General features: G+C 36.7%; 2 protein-coding genes across 4 annotated transcripts in view; both read right to left on the reverse strand.

Annotated features, from left to right (window-relative positions):
- LOC311094626 (uncharacterized protein) overlaps positions 1-27369 on the reverse strand; it is a 168387-nt gene that overhangs the window by 85620 nt on the left and 55398 nt on the right. The window lies entirely within an intron of this gene.
- LOC311094723 (uncharacterized protein) overlaps positions 1-27369 on the reverse strand; it is a 72927-nt gene that overhangs the window by 9348 nt on the left and 36210 nt on the right. The window contains exons 1-2 of one of the 3 annotated variants that reach the window (XM_084132847.1): positions 4617-4752; positions 2136-2459 (exon numbers count right to left, since the gene is read on the reverse strand). The exons of 1 other annotated variant lie outside the window; for it this stretch is intronic. In XM_084132847.1, the coding sequence (XP_083988973.1) occupies positions 2136-2169 (34 nt within the window). In that variant the 5' untranslated portion in view covers positions 2170-2459; positions 4617-4752. Of the gene's footprint in view, positions 1-2135; positions 2460-4597; positions 4753-27369 lie in introns of those variants that run through there. One more of the 3 variants, XM_084132848.1, reaches the window with a different exon arrangement.

A 27369-nucleotide genomic window follows, 5' to 3' on the forward strand; every position in this document is an offset into this window, starting at 1 on the left:
TAAAGTGTGACTGTATTTCACTGTAGACTAGGGGTGGAACGTTACATGTATTCGCATTGAACCGAAACGGTACGGGCGTCACGGTTTGGAGTATAAATTTACACGAAGAATACATGGTATAAAAATAAATAAAACTCGCGTGCAAAATTAATTCATGTAATGCGGAACTACTGTTAGATACGCGGGTTCTTTAGGGACACCTAATCTGTAGCTCCGCCTTAGCTCAGAAGCAGGCTGCGATGTAAAGATTGCAATGCTGGAATCTACTGTCTATGGCGTGTGTGTGAGAGAGGGAGAAAGCGATCGAATAGTCGCGTGTGTTTAAAGTCGGAAAGTGTTTACTTATATTTGTGTGTGTGTGTGTGTGTGTGTGTGTGTGTGAGGCGCGGATGCGATCGAACAGTGGAAACATAAAAACATACTCCGTCATTTTGTTTATAGCCTACAAGACATCGTTCAAACTGTAAAGTGTTTAAGTTACTGTTAATTGAAATTTTAAGGAAAACAAATATATTAATCTGAAATGTAGCAAATTAATTTAATTCATTCAGGTACAATTACCAAACATATCTCAAGGTCTTTTTGTGCAGATTGGTCAATTGTTCATTGTTCAATAAATGTTTTTGTTGAGAAATCTTGTCTATCTTAAAGGGTTAGTTCACCCAAAAATGAAAATTCTGTCAGTAATTACTCACCCTCATGTTGTTCCAACCATGTAAGTCTTTCGTTCATCTTCGGAACACAAATTAAGATATTTTTGATGAAATCTGACAGAATTTTGACTCCTCCATAGGCTTCCAGTGTGACCGAAACTCACCGGCCCAGAATAGTCATTAAAACATCGTTAAAATAGTCCAAGTAACTACAGTGGCACTACATTAAGTTTATCATGCGACGAGAATACTTTTTGTGCGCAAAAACAAACAAAAATAACGACTTTATTCCACTTTTCATTTCCTTCTCTCTGGGCCTCGTAGTGTTTTTGCGCTGCGCGTCTGTGTTGCACGTCATCACGCAACACACACATGACCGGCGTCGGCCAATAGTGAGCCTACGTGGTGACGTGTAACACTGACGCGCTGCGCAAAAACACTACGCGAACCAACTAGAGGTCGAGAGAGAAGGAAATGAATAGTGGAATAAAGTCGTTATTTTTGTTTGTTTTTGCGCACAAAAAGTATTCTCGTCGCTTGATATACTTAAGATTGAGCCACTGGAGTCACTTGGACTATATTAACGATCTCTTTAATAACTTTTCTGGGCCAGCAAGTTTCGGTCACATAGAAGCCTATGGAGGAGTGAAACATGGCTCAGATTTCATCAAAAATATCTTAATTTGTGTTCCGAAGATGAACGAAGGTCTTACGCGGTTGGAACAACATGAGGGTGAGTAATTACTGACAGAATTTTCATTTTTGGGTGAACTAACCCTTTAAGTAATTATTTGTGTTACATTTTATCTTTCAAATAGAGGTTAAAAACAAGCACATAATCGGCCAAATATCGGCCAAAATAAATCGGCAGCATTAATCGGCCATCGGCCGACCCGGATTTCAAAAGATCGGCATCGGCCTGAAAAAAAAAACATATCGGTCGACCTCTAATGTCATCTACACCCTAAATTAAGCTTAGTGCTTTATTGTCAGCCCCAGCACCACCAGATACTCTCTGCAGAACTCAGTGGCTCCGGTGCCGCCGCCCTCAGATGCTAGTCTGGAGCCTGTGGACTTAAAGGAACACGCCGACTTTTTGGGACTTTGGCTTATTCACCGTTTACCTCCGTTTACCTCCAGTCTTTGTGCTAAGCTAAGCTAGCGGTCAGACAGAGTTACGGCACACACGGAGATGAGAAGGGTATGTATGGACTTATCTAACTCTAGGGGAATACGGTGAATAAGCTAAAGTCCCAAAAAGTCGGCGTGTTCCTTTAAAATAAAACTGCATATTGTAAAATCTGTACGTTGTCTATTTATTATTAAAGAATTTGTCAGTAAAAAAAGTTAGTCTGGAGCCCTGCCCAGAACATTCTGTACCATTTCATAGTTGAACTGTTTGTCTAAATCTGATGAAGTGCTTGAATGTTTATAACATGAATGTTCTTCAGCATCATGAATGAATGAAGAATAAACACCAACCTCTTTGTTCTTCAGGATCTTCAGTGTGTTTCATTCTGCAGGGTTCTGGATCACTCCTGTTCTCACTGTCCTCTTTAATAAACTCAGTCTTTGCAGATTTCAGCTCTTCCTGATGCTCTGATGCTCGTCTTCACTTGCAGCTGATGGGAATTTACAGCATTTATTGCTGAATTAGTGTGGGCGGAGCTTCACTGATGATGTAATTACTGTGGGCGGAGCTTCACTGATGATGTGATTGCTGTGGGAGCAGCTTCACTGATGATGTGATTGCTGTGGGAGGAGCTTCTCTGATGATGTATTCCATCGTGGGAGGAGCTGATCTGCCTAAATCAAAAAAATAAATTACTGAGTTTTCAAAAAAAAAATTACGACACTAAGGATTTATGTCTGTCTATCTATTTATTAGACATCCATCTATTTGTATTGCTAATCCTAACATTATTCTGCTTCTTCATTAAAATACAGAAATTAATATAAATAATTTAAATTCTTCCAAATATAAATAATAGTAAGAAAAACAGATAAAATCATAAAAACATAAACGTGCATATAGTAGCCAACAAATCCCCTCAATCTGCTGACACCAATGAAATGAGCTTTAAGTGTCAATTTACAGGAGATCTGAAGACATCAGCATAATAAATGAGGTGAAAACAGGAACTATTGTCATGAAATAAAGAGTGTTTTCAGCAGATCTGTTAATATTGATGAGCCTCAGACTATCAACACTCATTCAACAAGCCATTCAGGATCATCAGCAGATCATCTCACTTTATTCTGAGTGTTTGCTGATAGACACACATTATTTGAGTCAGGATACATGATAAAAGCCTGTAAAACTACTATATTGAAAGACAGTACTGTAATCTTTCACAATATGACATGAAACATCAATAACACAAAAAGAATCACTAATGACACTCATCTCCATCAACCACCACAGATAAATAATTACAGCAGCTTATACCATGGTCTGGGTGAATACTCGATTCTGATTGGCTGCAGGGTGTCCGTTAAAAAGTGATAGATGACACCTAGTAAAGGAGTTCTGGTGAAACTGCCTGTTTACCGTTCGAAATTAATAAATAAATGCGCTGGCTGTGAGTATAACCATAGCAACAGGCAGTCAAAGTATCCATAGTATCTGTGTATTTATACTGGAGAATGCTTTGACGCGCTACAACAGCGCACCCTTAAGGGAACGTCTGGCAATTCCACCAAGTGATTAAAACGTATCATTTATTATAATATGATTTGATAACTGATAGGAATGTAAATGTGTAATGCAATGTAAGTCACTTTGGATAAAAGCGTTGTGGCAGGGGGGAGTGTGGTTCAGCGATCTCTGTGACGGGAGAAAGTGTGTGTGTGTGTCTCTGCCTGTCGTCTCACGAGGAGAAGCCTAAAGAAGCCGCTGTTTTGTTTGAGGAGAAAGTTATTGAAGAGTGTGTGAGAGAGCGCACTGAGCGCGATTATTGTTTGGAAAAGACTTATCTAATAAAACACACGATCCACAGCAAGCCGACCCCGTCTCCTTCCTTCTTTCCACAAACAAACTTTTGTAGACAGACATCAACATTAGACGTGTGGAAGACGTCGTCTGGCATTACAAAACAACCCCTTCAGTGGACCGAATTTGGACGTCCAAAAATGACATAAAAAAGACGTCACTCCGACGATGGTTTTTATTCGTTATTTGACACTATAAACCATGCTATAAACACACACTGACCTCCTCGAGCTTTTATTTAGGCACTTCCGGTTACCGGCATTTGGAATTTGCATATTAGTTAAATATTTAGTTTCACCCGAAACATTTAGATTCAACATTTAGATTTAACATTTAGATTTAGATTTAATATTTATATTTAACATTTATATTTAGATTTAACATTTATATTTAGATTTAACATTTATATTTAGCATTTATATTTAACATTTAGGTGTAACATTTAATATTTATATTTAACTATTTATAATATTTCTAAGTTGACAAATATTGTTGTAAATGTGGTAAAAAGTGACCGTCAAAAATTAATACCAGTTTTTTAAACATTGTTTGAAGCTAATGTGACAAAATGTTGCTGTTATTTTCAGCGTGCGTGAGCCGCTTTACAAACGGCGCCCCATACTCACGTGGCTCATTATAGGCTCAACGTAAAGTAAGATCGATTCACATAATTCCCCTCACAGATCTCAAACTTTACCTCTTGACTCGACATTCAGTAACAGTTCTCACTCCAAACATCGAGACAATCACACAAACGAACACAAACTCGCTCAGGTCTGAATGAACTCAACATATTCTCCTCATGCTCGCTGCTGCTGCACTAAATGTTTATTTCAAAAGGAAGATGCCAGAAAAGACGCACAAGTATCGCTGTGATCGATGAAAACAATACAGAAATGAGCCTGTCGCTTAATCAAACTGTATAAAGTGTTTGTGTAAATATGAGAAATACCGTGAACTGCTCTCCTCACCTCAGAAGACTCGACGGTGCGTCCCAAATCGCATACTATCCGCCCTAAATAGTCTTAGAAAATTAGTAGGCTACATCCCTGTTCGTAGTATTTTGGTCAAGATACCCGGATGGTCTACTATTTCCGGTCAGAATCCGTGCAGATCGCGCGTTTGGCCGAGGATTCGGTTAGAACTACAAACACGAGTGAAAAGAGCTAAAAAAAACTACAGACATGGAAGACGCGCGCTGTAGAGAAGTTTAGATAAAGTTTTTTTTTTTTTTTATCAATCCCTTACGAAAATTAACCATGGTTTTACTATAGTAAAACTGTAGTTAACTACGACCGTAGTAGCCGTGGTATTTTGGCGGAAACCATGGTTTTTAAAAACCATGGTTTTGATACCATGGTTTTACTACAGTTATATTGCAGTAATGCTACAGTAAAACCATAGTAACCATGACTGTAGTTTTCTCCAAAAACCACGGTTATGGTTTTACTGTAGTATTACCAGTGTAGCCATGGTTTTACAAAATTCTTGAATTACATTTAAGCCATTTACTTACAACAAACATCTACAAAATAACAACAGAAAGAAGTTACCATTCTATGATACAGACTTTATTACAGAAATTACATAATCTGAAAACATATAGACTTGCATTTGTTCTCACATGTGACATAAAACAATAAACTACAAAGTTATACAAAATTATTGGTGATAAAGTGCAATGGTTAAATTCAGTTGCTAATTTACAAATAAAAAAAATAGCAATTTGTTCCACTGTAATAATGATTTATATACAAATATAACACAAATAAACATGACCTTTAAATACACAGCATCTACCTCCTCTAAAAATGTCTATAACATGTAAACACGTGTTCAACACAAGCATATTTGCAATTTATACTGTACATACATTAACAAGATGACAACAACATTACTTAATAACTTCATTACTTAAACATTACTAAAAGTTTAACGGAAAATTCTTACATATACTACTAAACAAATTCAGAAGAAATTAGCAGTTCTTTGAAGAATGTTTAAAATGATATCCACTCACAAGAGATGAAGACATGGAGTCTCCTCAAGAGATGAAGACATCCCAGATAGCAAAGGAGTCCGTGGCGGACCCGCCCTCAAGCCGCCAGATCCGCCTGACTGTCAGATTCGTTTTCGCTGCGCTAACAGGATCAGCCCCGCCTCCAGGATCGGCCCCGCCTGCGGTTTTAATCGGCGGACCCAGAACGAATCACATACGGATCCGCACTTCGGACGCGCCTTTTAACGTTTGGACTACAGCACGTCACCAAGAGCCGATATATCAGTCGAGAATATGTTTGCTGTGACACGGTTGTGTTGAACCCTCTTTTGAGTAAGTATATTGATTTATTGATATATTGCGACATTCACAGTAAACATTGTTTTTTTAATTCACTGTATACTAATTATTGTAATGTAATATTAGGACAACTTTAGAATGTTCACTTAACGTCAATGGTTTAGCGCTAGCTTCTAGCTAGCTGTGCATTATTTAGTTTTCATTTTGCCAATTTTGGTCTCATGTGTCTGCCATCCTCTTATGAAAATTAAGTTACGGCATTTTAATCACTAGTTTGAGTCGGTTCAGACAACTAGCAGCTATGCCGCCTATTTGAACGTCAAACTCAAAAGTGCGGGCTTCTGCTAATGTTAGTTATACCGTCTAAGTTACATTGAAACCATACCTCGAACATTTTTTCTTGTGTCGTCTGGGGTCTAATAAACAGTAGCGTTAACGTTAAGTTAAATTAATCAAATTCAGTGTCCACACTGCTATGTATTTTCCAATAAGCTGTACGTTAACTTGTTAGTCATATATTTCACGGGACTGTGTGAGTGCGGATTTCATGTCACGGCCGGCTTTCGTCGCTGTTTGTCACTTTCCCTATAGGCAAATATATTATATATATTATAATATATTATATACAATATATTGTTGTTATTTGGTTGCCATAACTTCGCGAGTGACGACGTCTTGTCACTGTTAGTTGCTCGAGGGAGCGGATGACATTTCGCTTGAGTTCAGTAGCTAACGTTAGAGCAGACAGCTCTGCAGAGTCGTGTAATTACTACTTTATGACTTCTCATAAACAGCAGAAGGACACCTAATGACTTTTATATTAATTACATTTATTCATATAGCATACGCTTTTATTCAAAGCGACTTACAAATGAGAACAATAAAATCAGTTAGACTAACAATATACAAGTGTTATGACCTTTCTCAATTAAATTTGTGTTCCGAGAGGTCTCGTATTACGGCGGGAAAACTCCTTTTCTCGAGAATATTGAAGCAAATTTTTTTGTGACGCAGTAAAGTTGCGGTCTAGAGTCTAGAGCGGTCATTGGCTGTGCTGCAGCAAATGCTGCACGAACCTATGGCGAGGCGGCTCAGACGCTTGAGCCAATCAGGGCACTTCCCGCCCTGGCACGTCAGAGACCGCCTAAATATATTTTCAACCACCTCCCCAATATCTGAGTAAAGTAAGATTTAATAATTTTCCAACTTGATTTAGCCAGATATTTAGTCAAATACTGACACTGGTCCCCACTACAGCATTTAACACTGTACTGGTTTGGTTAGGTTGAGTTTATTTTGGTTTACATCATGACAAATATATTTTCAACCACCTTCCCATGTAATGTTGTTTCAGATAATTATTTAATATCATATTAAGAGACTGTGTGTGTGTGTGTGTGTGTGTGTGTGTTGTTTCAGCTTACAGTTCGTTCAAGTGTTACCAGTCTGATCTACGGTTTCATCTCCGAATATCTGAGTAAGTAAGATTTAATACTTTTCCAACTTGATTTAGCCAAATATTTTGTCAAATACTGACACTGGTCCCCACTACAGCATTTAACGCTGTACTGGTTTGGTTAGTTTAGTTCATTTTAGTTTACATCATGACAAATATATTTTCAACCACCTCTCCATGTCATGTTGTTTCAGGTAATTATTTTATATTATATTAAGTGTGTGTGTGTGTGTGTGTGTGTGTGTGTGTGTGTGTGTGTGTGTTGTTTCAGCTTACAGTTCGTTCAAGTGTTACCAGTCTGATCCAGAGTTTCATCTCCGAATATCTGAGTAAGTAAGATTTAATACTTTTCCAACTTGATTTAGCCAAATATTTTGTCAAATACTGACACTGGTCCCCACTACAGCATTTAACGCTGTACTGGTTTGGTTAGTTTAGTTCATTTTAGTTTACATCATGACAAATATATTTTCAACCACCTCTCCATGTCATGTTGTTTCAGGTAATTATTTTATATTATATTAAGTGTGTGTGTGTGTGTGTGTGTGTGTGTGTGTGTGTGTGTTGTTTCAGCTTACAGTTCGTTCAAGTGTTACCAGTCTGATCTACGGTTTCATCTCCGAATATCTGAGTAAGTAAGATTTAATACTTTTCCAACTTGATTTAGCCAAATATTTTGTCAAATACTGACACTGGTCCCCACTACAGCATTTAACGCTGTACTGGTTTGGTTAGTTTAGTTCATTTTAGTTTACATCATGACAAATATATTTTCAACCACCTCTCCATGTCATGTTGTTTCAGGTAATTATTTTATATTATATTAAGTGTGTGTGTGTGTGTGTGTGTGTGTTGTTTCAGCTTACAGTTCGTTCAAGTGTTACCAGTCTGATCTACGGTTTCATCTCCGAATATCTGAGTAAGTAAGATTTAATACTTTTCCAACTTGATTTAGCCAAATATTTTGTCAAATACTGACACTGGTCCCCACTACAGCATTTAACGCTGTACTGGTTTGGTTAGTTTAGTTCATTTTAGTTTACATCATGACAAATATATTTTCAACCACCTCTCCATGTCATGTTGTTTCAGGTAATTATTTTATATTATATTAAGTGTGTGTGTGTGTGTGTGTGTGTGTGTGTGTTCTGTTTTAGCTTACAGTTCGTTCAAGTGTTACCAGTCTGATCTACGGTTTCATCTCCGAATATCTGAGTAAGTAAGATTTAATACTTTTCCAACTTGATTTAGCCAAATATTTTGTCAAATACTGACACTGGTCCCCACTACAGCATTTAACGCTGTACTGGTTTGGTTAGTTTAGTTCATTTTAGTTTACATCATGACAAATATATTTTCAACCACCTCTCCATGTCATGTTGTTTCAGGTAATTATTTTATATTATATTAAGTGTGTGTGTGTGTGTGTGTGTGTGTGTGTGTGTGTTCTGTTTTAGCTTACAGTTTGCTCAAGTGTTACCAGTCTGATCCAGAGTTTCATCTCCGAATATCTGAGTAAAGTAAGATTTAATACTTTTCCAACTTGATTTAGCCAGATATTTAGTCAAATACTGACACTGGTCCCCACCAAAGCATTTAACACTGTACTGGTTGTCGAGCCCTGCTGTGTAATTATTTGTGAAAAAACACAACAAATTTAGTTCATTTTCCACAACTCACTGTTACAATCTGTATTTTGTGTTTCTGTAACGTTTCTTTTAGATAAAATGAATAGAAAAACTGTACCTGTCTCCAGCTCCACCTTAAGACGGAGGACCCATGTAGACGTAGATAAACGACTTAAACAAATTAGGGATGACTGCACAAATTTGACTGACTTTCAAAGGACAACAGATAGGGAACTTGTATATGTCAATAGAACGTTTGTTGAAGACAGTACAGACAATCCAACTGAAACTGGACTAGACTTTAGTGAGGAGGAAGGTGACATGGAGGAAGGTGGCATGGAGGTAGATGCAGACATACAGGAGGGTTTCGTGGTTGGCAGCTGTGATAGGCCGATTCAGACATCTGATTCAGAACATTCCGATAATGAACTGTCTGAGACATTTTCACTCTCTGACAGCATTTCCAACTGGGCCATACACTTTGGAATTTCTTTGGTTGCTTTGACAGCACTATTGTGCATTCTTCGCGTTTGCCATCCTGATCTTCCAAAGGATGCTAGAACCCTCCTTAGGACTAAGACAAAGTACTCTATCATAGAAAGAGCTGGGGGACAGTACCACTATTTTGGTATTCTGACATCACTTCGAAGTACTCTGTCTAAACACATACACACACTTGCAGACAATTTATGTTTGAAGTTACAAATTAACATCGATGGACTTCCTTTGTTCAAGAGCTCTAGTCTGCAACTGTGGCCCATTCTTGGACTGCTACTGAGTGTTCCTATGAAAGAACCAGTAGTGATCGGTTTATTCTGTGGATCAAAGAAACCAAGCTCAGCAAAAGAGTTTCTTGAAGATTTTGTAACTGAGTTACAACTTCTTGAAAAAGGCTTTGACCTAGAGGGTAAGACATTGAAGCTTGAGCTGGACACAGTCATTTGTGACACACCAGCCAGGTCCTTTGTTAAAAACACAAAGAACCATAATGGCTACCATGGTTGTGACAAATGTTCTCAGCCTGGTAAATACATTAACAGACGCATGACATACCCATGTACAGACTATGCTCTAAGGACAGATGATACATTTGACAGCATGATTGATGAGGTTCATCATCATGAGGGGCCACATCCATTTAATGGCAGTAGTGTTGGCATGGTTTCACAATTCCCTCTAGATTATATGCATTTGGTTTGTTTAGGTGTGGTTAGGCGTTTGTTGAACATTTGGCTCAGGGGTCCTCTGAATTTCAGAGTACCTGCAAACATAATTGAGAAAATGTCTGCTAAACTGGTAGAAATGCGTCCCTATATTCCTGTGGAGTTTGCTCGAAAGCCCAGATCGCTGAGGGAATTAGATCGCTGGAAGGCCACTGAATTGAGGCAGTTTCTGCTGTACACAGGACCTGTAGTATTAAGTAGCTTTCTGGACCGAAATATGTACAACAATTTCATGCTACTCTTCTCTGGTATTGCTATTTTAGTAAGTCCTAGACTATCCTGCCATACACAGTATGCTCGCACCTTGCTTAGATCTTTTGTTTCACACTTTGGAGAAATATATGGCAAAGATCAACTTGTGTATAATGTACATGCTTTGGTCCATCTAGCAGATGAAGTACAACGACATGGTTGTCTTGACTCATTTTCTGCATTCCCCTATGAAAGTTACCTACACAAGATAAAAAGGCTTGTCAGAAAACCAGACTTTCCCCTTGCCCAAATTATTCGTCGATTGTCTGAGATGAGAATTACTGACACTCCTTTAAATGGTGCCACTTTTAAAAAACAGCACTTTGTTGGGCCACTTGTAGATGGATTGTCAGTGAAAGCACAGTATGGTGAGATGGCCTGTGACAAATGGACTGTTAAAGTTTCAACCGGGAATAATGTCTTTGTCATTGGAAATGAGATTTGCATGATACATAACATTGTGGAATGCAGTGATGGAGTCTACGTAGTGTACAAAGAATTTTCAGAGAAGTCTTTGTTCTTCACTTACCCATTCAATTCTGACTATCTGAATATCCATACAATTTCAGAAACTTTGGATATACTCAAGTGTGTTAAAGCTTCAGAGCTTGTCCAAAAATGTGTTGTTTTACCTCATAGGGATGGTTTTGTGGCCATACCCTTATTTCATACATTTTAGGAATATCTCCACAGGTCAAAGTTTTAGTTCACCCAAAAATTACAAATATTTTACAAATATTTTAAGATCATTTACTCACTCTCATTTTTTTTTCATTATTGGGTGAACTAAAACTTTTAAGGTTAAAGAGGCTTATCAGTTTTTCTTTTTTTTTTATAATTACCAGTTAAAAGGTAAAGGCATTTACTGGGGAGAATGATAGTTTTAGTTTTAGCTCTTGTGTTCTAATATTAGCTGTAAGAATTGATGCGGTTGCACATTAGTTTTGATGACAGGTGTTTATGTAGAATTAGGACCAGATACAATGACAAAAAAATGACATTACCATGCATCATCACAAACACTGCACTCTGAAGCTGGATAACAATTAACTGTAAGTACTTTACTTTACTGTAAGTTGCTTGTTCAATGTGTTCAAAGTCATGTTTGTTTATATAGCACTTTATACAATACATATTGTTTCAAAGCAACTTCACAGTAAGTTGACAGTTCATTGTTGATCCAATTGAGTTCAATAAGGCCACATTTACACTGCATGTCTTGATGCCCAATTCCGATTTGTTGACCATATCTGAATTTCTTTAATTTTTTGGACCAGCTTCTTTAATTTGAAAGTGACCATGCACTTGGTGAAATAACCCAAGGTAGATGTACTGACCTGTTATTGAAACAGGAAGTTAAATTTATCTGGTGCTGTTTGTTATTTCCTTCTCGTTAAAGGATGTTTCACTTAATTGAGTTCCTGCTAAACAAAACCGTAGCAGTGGTGCCACAAAATTGGTACAATGATGGAGTTATCTATTGGCCAAGCTACAAAAGTGATGAGAGAGTGAACAGGGCAGCAAAAAATTCTGAAGAACCTGGACCTGACTGGAAAAAATATGATGCCAGAGTTATTAAATCATGTGGTATGCTATTTTCCTTTTAAATAATCTAAATGTAAGCAAATATCAAAGTATTTTGCCAATATTTTATATGGGAAGAAAATCCTTTTAATTATATTGTCTCATATTGTTCTGTTGTCTATAGTTCTGTTCTTTTTTACTCTATTAATTTGAAGGTCTACTGAAGTTTAACATGTAGGCTATTTAATTTTCAGATGACTACTTTGTGGCACGACAACTATTGAAGAAAGCACTAAATAGCAACACATCAGATCTACAGTCTGAAGAGGAAGAGGAGGAGATTCGGCCAAAAAGAAGGCCAAAGCCGATGTTAGTATACGTATATTGTCCTTTTTTATTTCACATTAACTTTTTGGCCTCTATATTTTCTCAAAAACATTATTTAGTGTTATGATATGATGAACCCGACAACCACCACACGTAAAGCCAGCTGAAATAGAGTTAAATGGACAGTATGTTTTCTGGTTTCTCAGAGAAACCATTCTCAACCAATTACATTGATTTACAACTTAAGTTCTTAGGCCAGTGAAAATGTTTATGTAATTACATTTACATTTGGCAGACGTTTTTATCCAAAGCAACTTACATTGCATTTCAAGGTACACATTTGCATTCCCATCAGTTCTTGCTTTCCCTGGGAATCAAACCCATGACCTTAGCATCGCAAGCACCAACACTCTACTGTTTGAGCTACAGGAAGGCTTTACATTTATTATTATTATTAATAAGATGTTTGTTTTTTTCCACCCTAATTTATAGTCATTTCTTGGGAGACTCTGATGAGAGCGAAGAGGAAGTTGCTCATAAAAAGAGAGGCAAACTTTTAGCACCACCACCTTTTATCCCAAGTAGCGGCACAGCTGCTCCACCTCCACCTATTTCTCCACCTCCACCTATTTCACCGCCTCCACCCATTTCACCGCCTCACTGTTCTGAAAGACCAGCAGAAGAGCAAACCCCTTCTGCAAGCAGGGTCTACAGACCTACCTGGCGGGGGGGAAGATGTGGATCAGACAATATTGCCTGCTCTGGTGAGCAATACGTCATTGGATACAAGACTCAAATAGTTCATTTTGTCAGCTTTTTTATGTTTATGCATACTTAGTTGTTTTTTTTATGCATTTATGTCAAATTTACTATTTAACTTTTATCATATTTAGTCAACCTTATCCTTATTTTGTTTAGTTCTTTTTTTTAGTCAACTAAACTTATGGGCATTAATCTAGTTTTATTCAATGAAAACTTTTTCTGTATAATGGTTAAAATTAGAATAACTTAATCATTTAGGTGAGCTTCTTTTTGTGTTCTCTGATCAATGTTTATATGTGATTAAAATCCTAAATTAAATTCTTTAAGGAGTCTGTTAAAAAAAAATTATATATATATATATATATATATATATATATATATATATATATATATATATATATATATATATATCTCATCTGTTCAGTGAATTGTGCCTTAATGATTTGACAGAATTAAATTTATTTATATATTACAAACTTTTTTCTTTCTTTTTTACAGCTGCAGAAGTCCACATATTAAGCCTGCTGGAACTAATAAAGCATCAACAAGAGCAACTTATAACTAAAGTAAATTACTTGACGAGCAAGTTGAATCCAGCAGGCCAAGACATGGAAATGCCTGAAAACCCAGTTGTGTTTCCATTAACATCCATGACAGAGGTTGAGAATTTTGAGGAATGGCTCAAAAATCCTGCAAATAATCAACCGAAGTTTAGTGTGGTGAGTTGTTTTTCCCAATCTCATTAAGATAAGTTTACATTACATAGTGTTTTACTGTTAAAGTATGTTGATATTTCCTAATTTTGTTCAGAGTCGATTCTTTCTTTTGGGAGAAAATAACTTTATTTATCATACATTTACAACTTTGTAGAACGTTTACATTTCACAAACAGCTATGTATTTTACACATTGCATGAAAGGGAATATTTAAAAGCCATAATAGGAGCACTTTAAAATGACCTTGGGATGTGAATGACCTTGGGATTTTGTTATAGTTAATTATTTTGAATGTTTAGCAAAATATTTTTATCAGCCATTTTATAAATGTTTTGAATGGTCTTCCAGCCAATCAGAAAGTCTTATTCTTATGCCTATAATAAATGACAGATTTTTGTTACATTTTAGATTTCCTCCCTGGCAACTATTGGGGGCCATGACACAAAACGTGTCACATGGAACATCCTTTCCCACATGTTCCATGACGATGTTGGGAGGAGGATCAACTGGAAGGGCATGAATGGGAAAAAATCATTCAACCAGATGGAGTCAAAGAAGTTACTCCTGTGTAAGTAAATGTATAAAGTATTGTCTGGCTAAAAAAGGTCAAACTTATCCCTTGAAGGTACACTGTCACGTTTTTGTTTCAAATTTAAAAAATGAATTAATCTCCTCTCCACCAGTAAGCTGGTGTGTGGTGGGCGTTCTGGCGCAATATGGCTGCCATCGCATCATCCAAGTGGATGCTGCACATTGGTGGTGGTTGAGGAGTTTCCCCCCTTCCATATGTGAAAGCACTTTGAGTACATAGAAAAGCGCTATATAAATGTAACACATTATTATTATTATTATTATTATTATTACTATTACTACAATACACCTATAATAAAAGTTTATATTCTGACTATTTTAGACAGCGCAGGATGCCAACCGTTGTGAAGTATCGTAATGTTCTACCGCAAAAGATCCATACGGTTCATTAACCGCTACTGCACCACAAGTTACAGTGTACCTAAAAATGTCAGATTGTACACTTTTGTTTTAAAGCAACACCAAGGAACTTTTCCTCTGCGGTCGCCCTACAGGTTGGAAGCGGAATTGTCCATTACCGCTGTCGTAAATAATTTAGCCCACCGTATCCTACCGTCGCACGCATGCACGCTGTTTATCCAGCACCGGCTTTGGAATGAACGATGTCCACAGACAAGGTTGAGTATGATGGAATGATTTTATGAAAGTATGATGTATTGCGACATCAGAAACGAAGAAAAACAAAATAATGACTATTGTAACGCTTGACGTAAAGCAAGTCAAATTTGTAGTTTTCTTTTGTCCTATTAGAACTACAGAAACACGACCCGGTTTGGCAATCTTGCACAGCGTGGTTATGATTTTGGAAATATTATTTTAAGTTAAAAAAATGGATTATGTCTATCCTCTAAAAAACAACAACCAGCTTCAATGTGATTTCATGACATTTAATGAAATGCTTGTGTATTACAGGTGCTGTGAGAAAGAGCCATGTCTCCCGTGCCGCCACCAATGACGAAATTACTAAACATGTAATCCGGTGGTTCAACTTGGCATCAGATAGGGGAAGCTCAAGGAGCCGTCCCTCCTGTCAGGAAAACCGTGACCCAACAGTAGTGACCCAACAGTAGTGACCCAAACAGTAGTGACCCAAACAGTAGTGACCCAACAGTAGTGACCCAACAGTAGTGACCTAACAGTAGTGACCCAAACAGTAGTGACCCAAACAGTAGTGTAATCTTTTAACTAAATAAAATTATGTTCTTGGTACAATTCATGGTTGATTTTTTTTTTCTCTAATGTCTATTCAATGTATACACGAATAAAAAAAATAGTAAATACATTTATAGTCTGTAATAGCCTATTTTTATTGTTACTGGCTAAAATGATTAATGTTTAATGATTTCATGTTTTATTCATATTAATAAAGGCAGATACATTAATAACTATTCAAGCTTTTATAGAGCAATCCAGTCTATCTAATGTTTGTCCACCATTAGATTTTAAATATCTGTAGCTATAGTTTTGGCCAGATAATTGGGATGTGAAAGGTTTCCTGACCGAAATGAACGGGTCCAGATCGGATCCGCGGCGAATACGCTGCTTCATAAACGGGTCCAGATCGGATCCGCGGCGGATAAGCTGCTTCATAAACGGGTCCAGATCGGATCCGCGGCGGATAAGCTGCTTTATCAGCGGATACGGTTAGGGTCTGCCGCGGATCTGGTCTGGATCCGCAATCCTTATCTGTTCCGGATCCGTTGCGCTGTGCAAGTGGACTCCATTCCGGACCCGTTTTGCGGATCCGTTCCGGAGCTTGTGGTACCTCCGCGGCGGATCCGGTCTGGAGTCAGTTTGCTATCTGGGATGGAGTCTCCTCAAGGGGGATGAAAACTCTAGGTGAAGAAGTTTTTGTTCAATAACATGTGATGCAGCATCCATGCCAGTAGTTGTCAGTATGAAGTCTGTCATATAGGCCAGTAGGTTACAGTCCAGCTTTGGTTTGGTTCTGTCTTGACCTTCAGCCCAAATGGACACAGGAGCTAAAATGAGAAGAATTCGCTCCGTGCACAAAATGGCGACCGTTGACGTTTCGAACTTGAGTGTGTGGGCCAGTACTTCCGGTGAAAACTTCCGGTGAAAACTTCCGGTGATCTGACAGCGAGAGCGAGAGACAACAGCGACCGAGTTCCATTACCACAGCGATATTTTTCACAATGAGTGTTTTTAGGATTCAAGAGAGGTGACTTGCCTTTCAGAGGGTGACCGCCTCAGCACTTCATTGTTGTGTGCCGTTATACAGTTTCGTCACGTTATAATAACAGAGAAGTCAGTTTTCATGTATTCCCCGTTGACGCTGCGGTACGGGCTGAGTGGATACAGAAGATCCGGAGGGAGGACTTCAACCCGACCAAATTTTTAAATGCATATCATTTTCAGTGTATTTCACCTGTGCGTTTCTATGCTTTCTATTACTGCATTTATTTTGTGCAAGTGAGAGTGTTTATATGCAGCACATACAGTATTGTACTACGTGTAAAATATACACAAACTTACCCATATTAAATTGTTTGTGGTACCTACAGTTAAAAATGTAAAATATGTGATAATAATATTGATCGAGCAATTGATGTAAGTAAAAACAGTAGTCAGATTAATGAATGAAATACAACTTCACGAACAGAAGATTGTATTTGACTCATGCTGCATACGCAATAACAATTATGCCTACTGTAAATGGGTCAATGACGTGACGGGTCATTTTTTTTGTCCAAAGGCCTTAATAATAATAAAAAAACAAATATATAACATCCAAAGTATGTAAGGTAGTACAACTTGATCTCTTTTACTGAATCCAAAAGGTTTTAATTATATTAAACTACATATAAAGGTATTTTAAAGATTTTGAAGTGTCAAAAAGTCATTCGGTAAAACCGATTTAGTAAATATTTAAATGGAATAATATTGCTTTTAATAACTAAAGGAACTACAATAATACAAATATTAAGCAGATAAGGCTCTTTTTTTTTACATTTCCCCCTTTCTCCTTTCCCTGTGCAATGTTTTACTTGAATATGTTGGAGTGTTTAGAGTAGTCCAATAAATGATTACATTTATGAGATCAGTGATATTTTGTTTTAATATTTCTTCTGTGGTACACACTATATAGGCCTACTATCTCAACATCAATGTCAAATCAGTTTTTAACTTTCAAATCAGTGGTTAAACCGAACGACTTTTTTGGTGACATTTTTTCCATCTTGTAAAAAATGACAAAAAACAGTGTTAATTGATTGTACAAACCACAAAATCTTAAACTAAAAAAAACTAAGTAAACTAAAAAATGGTTTCAAATATAGTTATATCTCCATTCTATTTTTTTACACTTTTAAAAACCTTATTCGTCAATGACCCAAATATAGAGTTATAACTACGATTAGAGTTGTTTGCATAAAATGCACCGTGAACATTCACATGTTTGCCCTGTGATAGGCTGCCTACAATTTATCTCCATAAATACTATTTTCTCAATTCTGCGCATACATTTTTACTTACTTACATCAATTGCTCGATCAATATTATTATCACATATTTTACATTTTTAACTGTAGGTACCACAAACAATTTAATATGGGTAAGTTTGTGTATATTTTACACGTAGTACAATACTGTATGTGCTGCATATAAACACTCTCACTTGCACAAAATAAATGCAGTAATAGAAAGCATAGAAACGCACAGGTGAAATACACTGAAAATGATATGCATTTAAAAATTTGGTCGGGTTGAAGTCCTCCCTCCGGATCTTCTGTATCCACTCAGCCCGTACCGCAGCGTCAACGGGGAATACATGAAAACTGACTTCTCTGTTATTATAACGTGACGAAACTGTACATAACGGCACACAACAATGAAGTGCTGAGGCGGTCACCCTCTGAAAGGCAAGTCACCTCTCTTGAATCCTAAAAACACTCATTGTGAAAAATATCGCTGTGGTAATGGAACTCGGTCGCTGTTGTCTCTCGCTCTCGCTGTCAGATCACCGGAAGTTTTCACCGGAAGTACTGGCCCACACACTCAAGTTCGAAACGTCAACGGTCGCCATTTTGTGCACGGAGTGAATACACACCACATTAACACACGGCTTGCCAGAATACTCAACTGTACTATTGAGTAGCCGAGTAATAATGTCCAAGTGCAATAATGTCCATTCAGCCAGTGTTTTCATAAATAACCCATAAATTATTAGGGCTCCAAAAGCCAAGCAGAAATAATGTACATTATATGATCAGCTGAGTGTATTTTCTTTTACTTATACTCTTGAAAGGTTAAACAGAACAAAAATTACAAGTCTCATATATACATCATTTCACGAAAGAGAAAATGAGATGGAGAAAGTATTGGTTTGAGTAGAGACATCTGTAACCAACAAAGGGATAGAGCTCTAGACACTCAATTCAATCGTAAATGCATGATAACAGATAATCAAGAAAGGTTTTCTCTCACCCAAAGCCATTGTATTGTTTCAACCTGGAAAACAGTGCATGAGTCACGTGGACCTATTTTATGGTGATTTTTCATTCCTTTTACAGTTTAAAAAAATATCTGTTAAATTTCACTACATGGAAAGAACAAATCAGAACATTCTCACAGGGGTGGGCGATATGCCAAAAATATCATATCACGATTTTTTTTTTCAGGAAAATCACGATTCACGATTTTATCACGATTCTTTTTTATGTTGGTTCTACTATTTTGTGACTGAGCATTACAGCCAAACTAAACTAATGTCCATATTTTAAAAACAAAGCCTTAGGTAACAAAATATAAAATAAAAAAGAATGGCAGACAGGGGCGAAGATAAAAAAAAAAGTCATTATTTTCTTTGTTATTAAATATTAAGATCAAAGATACACATTACACATACACAACAACTTAATATACAAATTAAATAAACAGTGCTTTATGTTTTCAGCTACAGTAGGTGTATTTTACAGTAGCATTTAAGAAAGTAATTAAATGAACAAATATGAAAATAAAACAAAACATAGACTTCACTGTATAAATTATACATTTATACTTATTAAAGCTACTATTAAAAGTTATCAGTCAAGAGCAGTGAGTGATTTTCTCTTTGCATTTTGTTGTTTTATTAGTTTGCGTTCAGTTTAGACATAACCGACTTTGTTTATGTAAACCTTGTGTGTATTTGACAGTATTAGCACAAAAGACTCGAAAGATAACTTAGTCCAGTATCCAGGCGCTGGTAGACAGGCTTTTAGTGCATGTGACAGGGTATCTGCACAATTTTTAAAGTCAAATTTAAGGCTTTTTAAGGCCTTTTTAAGACCTGAAGAAATCTAAATTAATACCGTACATTAGGGGTGCGCAATATTGACAAAAATATGTCTATATATTTTCAAAGTTTTGTTGATAATTAGATGATATTTTTCTGATTGTGTTTTTGTACTGGTATCCCGGCTGGTTTAGGCCTGTTGTTGACAGCAGACCCACGAAGATATTCATAATTTTTATATTCTATAGTGGTCAGTTCACAGCAGTGACAGAAATTAAAAATTTTATTAAGGGGCAATATTTGCCAACCTTTAATTGATTTCCAGGGGCATTTTCACCTATATATGGACATTGTTTCTAAACGTATTTAGAGGTATGCATCACCTTTTATGTCAAATTCTAACATTCAAATTAAATTAGAATAACACAGTACCAATGTCAAATTAAATAATTAAATTAAAATCCATCCTTGCAGTGCAGAGGTGACACAGAAGCGGCATCAAAACTGGCATTACTATATTTACACTTCATTTACAATTGCATAAATAAAGCTATTCAATATTTAAATATGAAATGATTTATAATTCTAACATTTTAATTAAAGGATACTTTATATGAAACTGAAACCACCAGTAGGTGGCGGCAAGTCACTGTCTTAATAAGCGAGTTGTTGGAGTCAACGGATTTGTTCAAACGGCTGATTCATTCAGAAAAACAAGTGATTGTTCATTGAATCGTTGAAAGGATTCGTTCAAAACGCGGATTTCAGTAAAAAAAAAAAAAAAAAAAAAAAAAAACCTGTCTGTTGGACTACGGCTTCATTATGAAATTCTCGTCTGCGATATAAAGTGAAAATTGACAATATTGTGTCCAAAAAGTAACTCACAATGTTAACTTTATTTTTAATTTAACTGTTGTATAAAATAAATAGCACATTTGCAGTTGTGCAAAGGAAAACGGCACTCTTGCTCATGTGATATTCTAATATAACAACATAATATGATGTAAATATAAGACAAAAACTCATTTAGGGACATCTATAACTACACTGACACATCACACAGTGAAAGCAAGCATGTCACACGATGTCAGCTCGCACTCGCAGTGCCTCGTACATAGTTAAAACAATGATTACAATATCATCATAGTTCACAGACAACATCGCACACTCCTAAGCACATAAAGAATGAACTTACAATCGAGCTGACATTTACTCGTTTTCTTCTCTCTTTGTGAACTGCAGTGTGCCGTTCCGCTGCGTTAACATTTTATGTGAATATACGTCGCGTTGTTCAGTATGTTGGGACAGAGGCGCCAGAACATCGTCATATCGCACACCCCTACTTCCAAAGTTCATGTTTTGTGTTCCACAGAGTCATAAAGGTCTGAAAAAACGTGAGAGTAGATGACGACAGATATAAAATATTTTTTGGTAAGTTACTTATCCCTTTAATGTTTATCATATTTTGTTATACTGACATTTGTTAGACAACAATTAATTGGTTTGGTTTGGACAGGATTTTTTGGCAAACTGGGGACAAAAAAAAAAAAAATATAAAAATAATTTTAAAAGACAAAAAATTGAGATAGACAGTACATACCATATAATCATTATATGTTTATTAATGGTATTCACTATGACTTCACTATTTACCTGGCAAACAGCTAATGGTTTCACACTCTCTCGTCTGTATTAAAGAAGATGATAAATAGAAATGACATTTTTGACAGTCACAAATTGACCAATGTCATTAAATGTAATGCTTAAGACCTGTGCATGGATAGACAATTCTGTGTGGATGTCAAAATATATTAACAATACGGAACAAGATTTTAGATTCAAATTCAATTTGAATTGGTTATAGATCTGCCAGGTTCTCACAGCAGCCAATCACAGCGCACTCCCTCTCCCACTTCGGTTCAGCTTCGTTCATCTTAGGAACACAAATGAAGATATTTTTAATGAAATTCTGAGGGCTTTCTGTCTCTCCATTGGGAGCAATGCAACTAACACATTCAAGGCCCAGAACGATAGGAAAGTCATCATTGAAGTAATCCATGTGACTCCAGTGGTTTATCCGATTTTATGAAGCGATGCCGGTGCTTTGCTTGTTTTTGCAAAAAAAATAAAAATACTGACCTGAAATCCAGTAGGAGGAGCACTGCGACATATGCGAATTGTGTTGACTCAAGACCGGAAGTTGTTCCGTGAATGTGCTTTAGATAATATTATTTTGTAAATATAGAGGTAAATTATGCTGGGGTTTTTTTTGCACAAAACAAAGCACTTGCATCGCTTCATTAAATTGAGGTTAAACTACTGGAGTCACATGGATTACCTCAATGGTGTCTTTACTACCTTTCTGGGGCTTGAATGTATTAGTTGCGTAGGCTACCAATGGAGGAACAGAAAGCTCTTGGAGTTCATTAAAAATCTTCATTTGTGTTCCGAAGATAAACGAAGGTCTTACGGGTTTGGAACGACATGGTGAGTAATTGATGACAGAATTTTTTTTTACAATTTTTAGCTGAACTATACCTTTAAGGAATCCTGGAAACACCTTAATTCAACCACAGCATGCACTCGGTCCATTTTCTGGAATGACTGAAATGCAGATAAGAAAACAACAGTTTCACAAAAAAGCACAGCAGTTTTAAAAAGCTTCATATAAAGTACCCAGAAAAGTTAAATGTTAGCTGCAGCCCTATTTTACAGCGCAAATCTTCTCCATACTGTGCACTTTTATGATAGAAGCTTGTTCCCACATTTGAGAAACTGTTTACACAAAAATACTGCTTAAGTAGAGCTAGGGCTACTGTTAGGCCTGTCACTATAACAAATTTTGCTGGACGATAAATTGTCCAAGAAATTATCGCGATAAACGATAATATTGTCGTTCAAGACCATTTTCATCTAATATAATTATAATGGAATAATAATGTAGGTACACCTTTTCAAAGATCTATAAACTTTTATTTCTTAAGAATATTAAACATTGAAAACGGAAAAACATTTTAAATATCCACCAAAAATTAACAAAGCAACCAAAAACAATAAAAGCAATGGACTCTGTGTCTGTTAACAAAAAAAATTCACTTGAATAAATACCAAAAACAATAAATAAAATGGATGTAAACAAAATTGCACTTCAAAAAATATTAAACATTAGGCTCAGACATAAATAGTGATACATTCCATAACAGGCAAAACTGCCGGTTAGGACCATTGTAAACAAATAAAAAAAAGCTTCAACAGGATACCACAGCATTTTGCACTCCTTCTGTTACTTTGTCGACTAAACAAACGCCCGAGTGATTGTGTAATTTACTGTCGGGAAGACGGAGACACACTTTATTGCGTGTATATGCTACGCACTGAAAATACTTGGTTAGGATTAGGGGTGAGGAGTGCGTGCGTGTTACACGCCATAAAGTGCGTATCATATGCACGCAAAAACTATACTACATATAGTAATGGTTGCACACTTCATCACAAAATGGCACACACACTGCATTCATTCATATCACCAGATTTTTGTCTAACCAACTACTGTACGCTTTGCCATAATACTAAAATAGTTCAAATTGTAGAAAATTCTTCAGATTGTTCACAAAAATATTTGCAGATACACTATGCTGTTGAAACTTTTTTTTTTTACCAAACAAGTCAGTGCAACATTTGCACAGCAGATATATTTACATTGGACTGAACAAAAACATGCAAAAAAAAAAAAAAAAAAAGTACACTGAAAACCATGGTTCATTTTGTAGTTACTATGGCTTTACTATAAAAACCATGGCTCATTTTATGGTTACTATGGTTTTACTACAAAAACCATGGTTAAACCAAGGTTATTATAGTAAAACCATGGTTCATTTGTAGTTACTATGGTTTGACTGGAAAAACCATAGTTAACTATGGTTCATTTTGTAGTTACTATGGTTTTACTACAAAAACCATAGTTAAACCATGGTAACTATAAAAAAACCATGGTTAAACCACGGTTATTGTAGTAAAACCATGGTTAATTTGCAGTTACTATGGTTTTACTGCAAAAACCATAGTTAAACTATAGCCCTATTCGGACGGGACTAGTTTTCCAAGCGACGTTTGAGTTACAATTCTTATCAACCTACGTCTGTGATTTCATGTACGGATTCGGACGGGACTAACATCTCCGTGTTTATTAACGAGTGTCTGTGTTTTACATGTGGGCATTGCAGAAGATCACATGTTCAGAATGCGTGGATTGCGTATGAAATTTGATCAAATGTATTTTGAAATTAAGTACTTTTAAAATTAAGTACTTTGAAATATAAAGTAAAACGTCCTAACCTATTTAGTGTTTTGTAAACATTTTATAAAAATAGTATAAAAAAACTAAACATACATTTATCATCATGATTTTATAGATCTGGGTTCTTATAATAAACCCACTGGAATAAAAAGTTTTAACTTATGTAATTTACACGTTATGTAATTAAGTGCAGAAATGAAAGTAATATTACCTGAAACTGGTATTACATTAGCCAGTCTTAACAGTTTACGTGATTTGGCTCTTCTTGTTGATTTCACTTTTTTATTTCTTCGCAGTGTACCGAACACATCTACATCCATTATCGGTGCGCAAACAGCAGAAACTTGAATACCGGCGTGATAGCGAGAGATTGTACGGTAATTCACATTGACCAAAACACACAAGAAAAAGCGTACAAAAAAACCATAGTTAAACCATGGTAACTACAAAAAAACCATAGTTACTACAAAAAAACCATGGTTAATTTTCGTAAGGGATATTAATGTGGCCGGAGCAGTATTTTTGTAATATAACTCAATACGGATAGCCTGACTACGCCACCTTGGGAATTACACCCAAGGAAATATAAAAAGGAACCCAGGTTCGGTGGTGCAGAGAAAAGTCAGAGTCGTGTAATTCAGCAAACAAAAAAATAATTTTATTTGAGAGGAAAATATTCTGCTTGTATCTTTAAATAGTATAAATCACTAGCAAGTTTATTGTAACAATACTAAGAACAATGTTAAAAGAACATTCCTACAGGCATACGGGATCCAAGCAAGTTATCACATCACAAAACATCACAACCAAAGAAACAAATGTATTGTCTCCACCAAATAATACAAAAATAAATAAAAAGAGATATATATATGAACAAGGCTAAAGTTACTTTAGGGGTGGCAAGCTAGCTATAAACAACGGTGCGCTCAACCATTTATGTGTGCACGGCAAACCAAATAAGTCGAGGTGCTCAACCCTGGTGCTCCAACCTCACAGCAAATGTGTTCACCCAGGTGACTAGCCTCCCCCTCGGCGCACTCAGCCTTGACTCAAACAAAGAAACAAAAAAAAGAAAGATTAGTGGGTACAATACAAATACAAAATAGTCACAGTAATCACATCCGACACAAATAGAAAGATTGACCAAATCAGTAATTATTGGTCTCAACAGGTGACCGTTAGGAGAGACGCTACTGATATATGATATGATATAATATAATATCAGTGCTTTAAGTGGCCCAAAAGAGGTGCCGGTACTCTATAAAAATTATTATTATTATTATTATTTTTTTTTTGCTGACTCCCCTCCTCCCCTGAGGTAACAACAACTTAAGGGGTTTTATATACAGCAGTCAACAGACGACCTTATAAAAAATAATAAATCCTTTTATTAGTTTGTGGATTTGTTTGAGCTAGAAAGAGCTACTGAACATAAATAAAATGTGCAAAATGGTATTGAAAAAATACCCTTAGTAAGAGCTACTGTAGAAAGAGCTACTGAACATAAATAACGAGCTCGAACTTCTCACCACACCGGCACCCGGTTTGCAAGTCTACATTCGTTGCTTACATTTAAAAAATGAGCATACAATAGCATAAAAAGTATTTTTAATGAACATAAAGGTCCATGTTTAGTAAAAATCTTCACGAAACTTAATGAAATATTTAGTGAAATTAGAAAATATAAGATATTGTTAATTTATTTTGTATACACATTCTCATATCCATATATTTTGTTTTATTGTCACGAGTAATAATCTCAGGGTTTACTGGGTTTTACACGATTCTGTTTGTAGTGTGTTATACTGGTGGTGTACTAAAATAAACATTGTCACGTGTGTATAGCTTTCATCTTCTCACCGCTGATTCCTGATGGTTTAGAGGACAATTACTCGAGTCGCCCCCTATCGTTTCAAAGATTAGTACAACGGCGAGCGCGTCAAGTATAAACACCTCGTCCGTTTGGGGAGGTGCGCAAATTGCGCGCGCAGTCTGCGGAGACTCGCGCTGCGGAGCCAGGCGAAAGTATAAACAAGGAGGAAGCGTGCATTGTGAAGTAAAGCGGCAGCGCAGACAAAGGATTAAAACAGATGTGCAAACGAGCGTACCGGTACGCTAAAAGCACGTTCTGGGCGCACAGACAGGTGGCGGTACGCTCAAGAGCTATATTTGGAAGTGGCGGTACTGAGTACCGGCGCGTACCGGCCCACTTAAAGCACTGTATAATATAATATAATATAATTAATTACACCACACGGCCAACGGCCCAAATCACACTGGTCAAGCAAACCTCATTAAGAAAATAACAAAAATAACCCAAACCATGAAATGAAAAACAAAACAAAACACAACACAACAATCATAAAGTAAACTATCCGTTCACGAGAAACAAGGAGACTGATCTAGTCACGAAAAACAGAAAAAATAACCTAATCATGAAAAACAGCAGCACGACCTGAATTAACCATCACGTGGTACACGAGACTGAAAAACAAAACATAATCAAATAATGATTTACTCCAATAAAAAAATACAAAACTTTCACTAAATCATACATACCACACGAGAATCACACATGTCACGAGGTCAGGATGCACTCGCGAATGTTCTGCTAAAACACACAATAAACCTCATTAACTTGACTAACCCCATATAACCCTCATCACATCGCGATAGTCGGCATACCTTAAAGCCTTCAATGAGGTCCCCAAACCTGACCCCCTCCGGCCCCTGGCTGCACCTAGAAATTCTGTCCATAAAAATGATGAACAGAACCGGCGACAAAGGACAGCCCTGCCGGAGTCCAACATGCACTGGGAACAAGTCTGACTTACTGCCGGCAATACGAACCAAGCTCCTGCTTCGGTCGTACAGGGATCGGACAGCCCTTAATAAAGGACCCCGGACCCCATACTCCCGGAGCACCCTCCACAGGCCGCCGCGATGGACACAGTCGAATGCCCTCTCCAAATCCACAAAGCACATGTGGACTGGTTGGGCAAACTCCCATGAACCCTCCAGCATAAGAGGGTATAGAGTAGGGCTGTTGGAACGAATTCCGAAATTCGAATATAATTCGAATATTAAAAAAGAATGCTGAAGTTCCTATTCGAATATTGCTTTTTTATGTATATTTTAAAAAAAAATGCAATCTTGCCTTTCTCGCCGCCTTGGCACACGCATGTGAAAATTAAATGCTTTTGTTTCATCTGATAAACAATAACGTTTTTGAATCGTAACAAAATTGTGCACGTTATCCACGCTGTATCATCAGTTGTTATCATCATAACAACTGTCAAAAATCGCGGAGAGGAATGTCTCCACGGTAACGGAGATCAACAATTTGATTCACAGTCCACACTACAACGTGAAAACGTCGTTTTCAAATGTATCCACTTTGGAGTGCGTTTTCA

The sequence above is a fragment of the Abramis brama genome, assembly GCF_963993115.1.
Source record: "Abramis brama genome assembly, chromosome: 1".
Classification (NCBI taxonomy): domain Eukaryota; kingdom Metazoa; phylum Chordata; class Actinopteri; order Cypriniformes; family Leuciscidae; genus Abramis; species Abramis brama.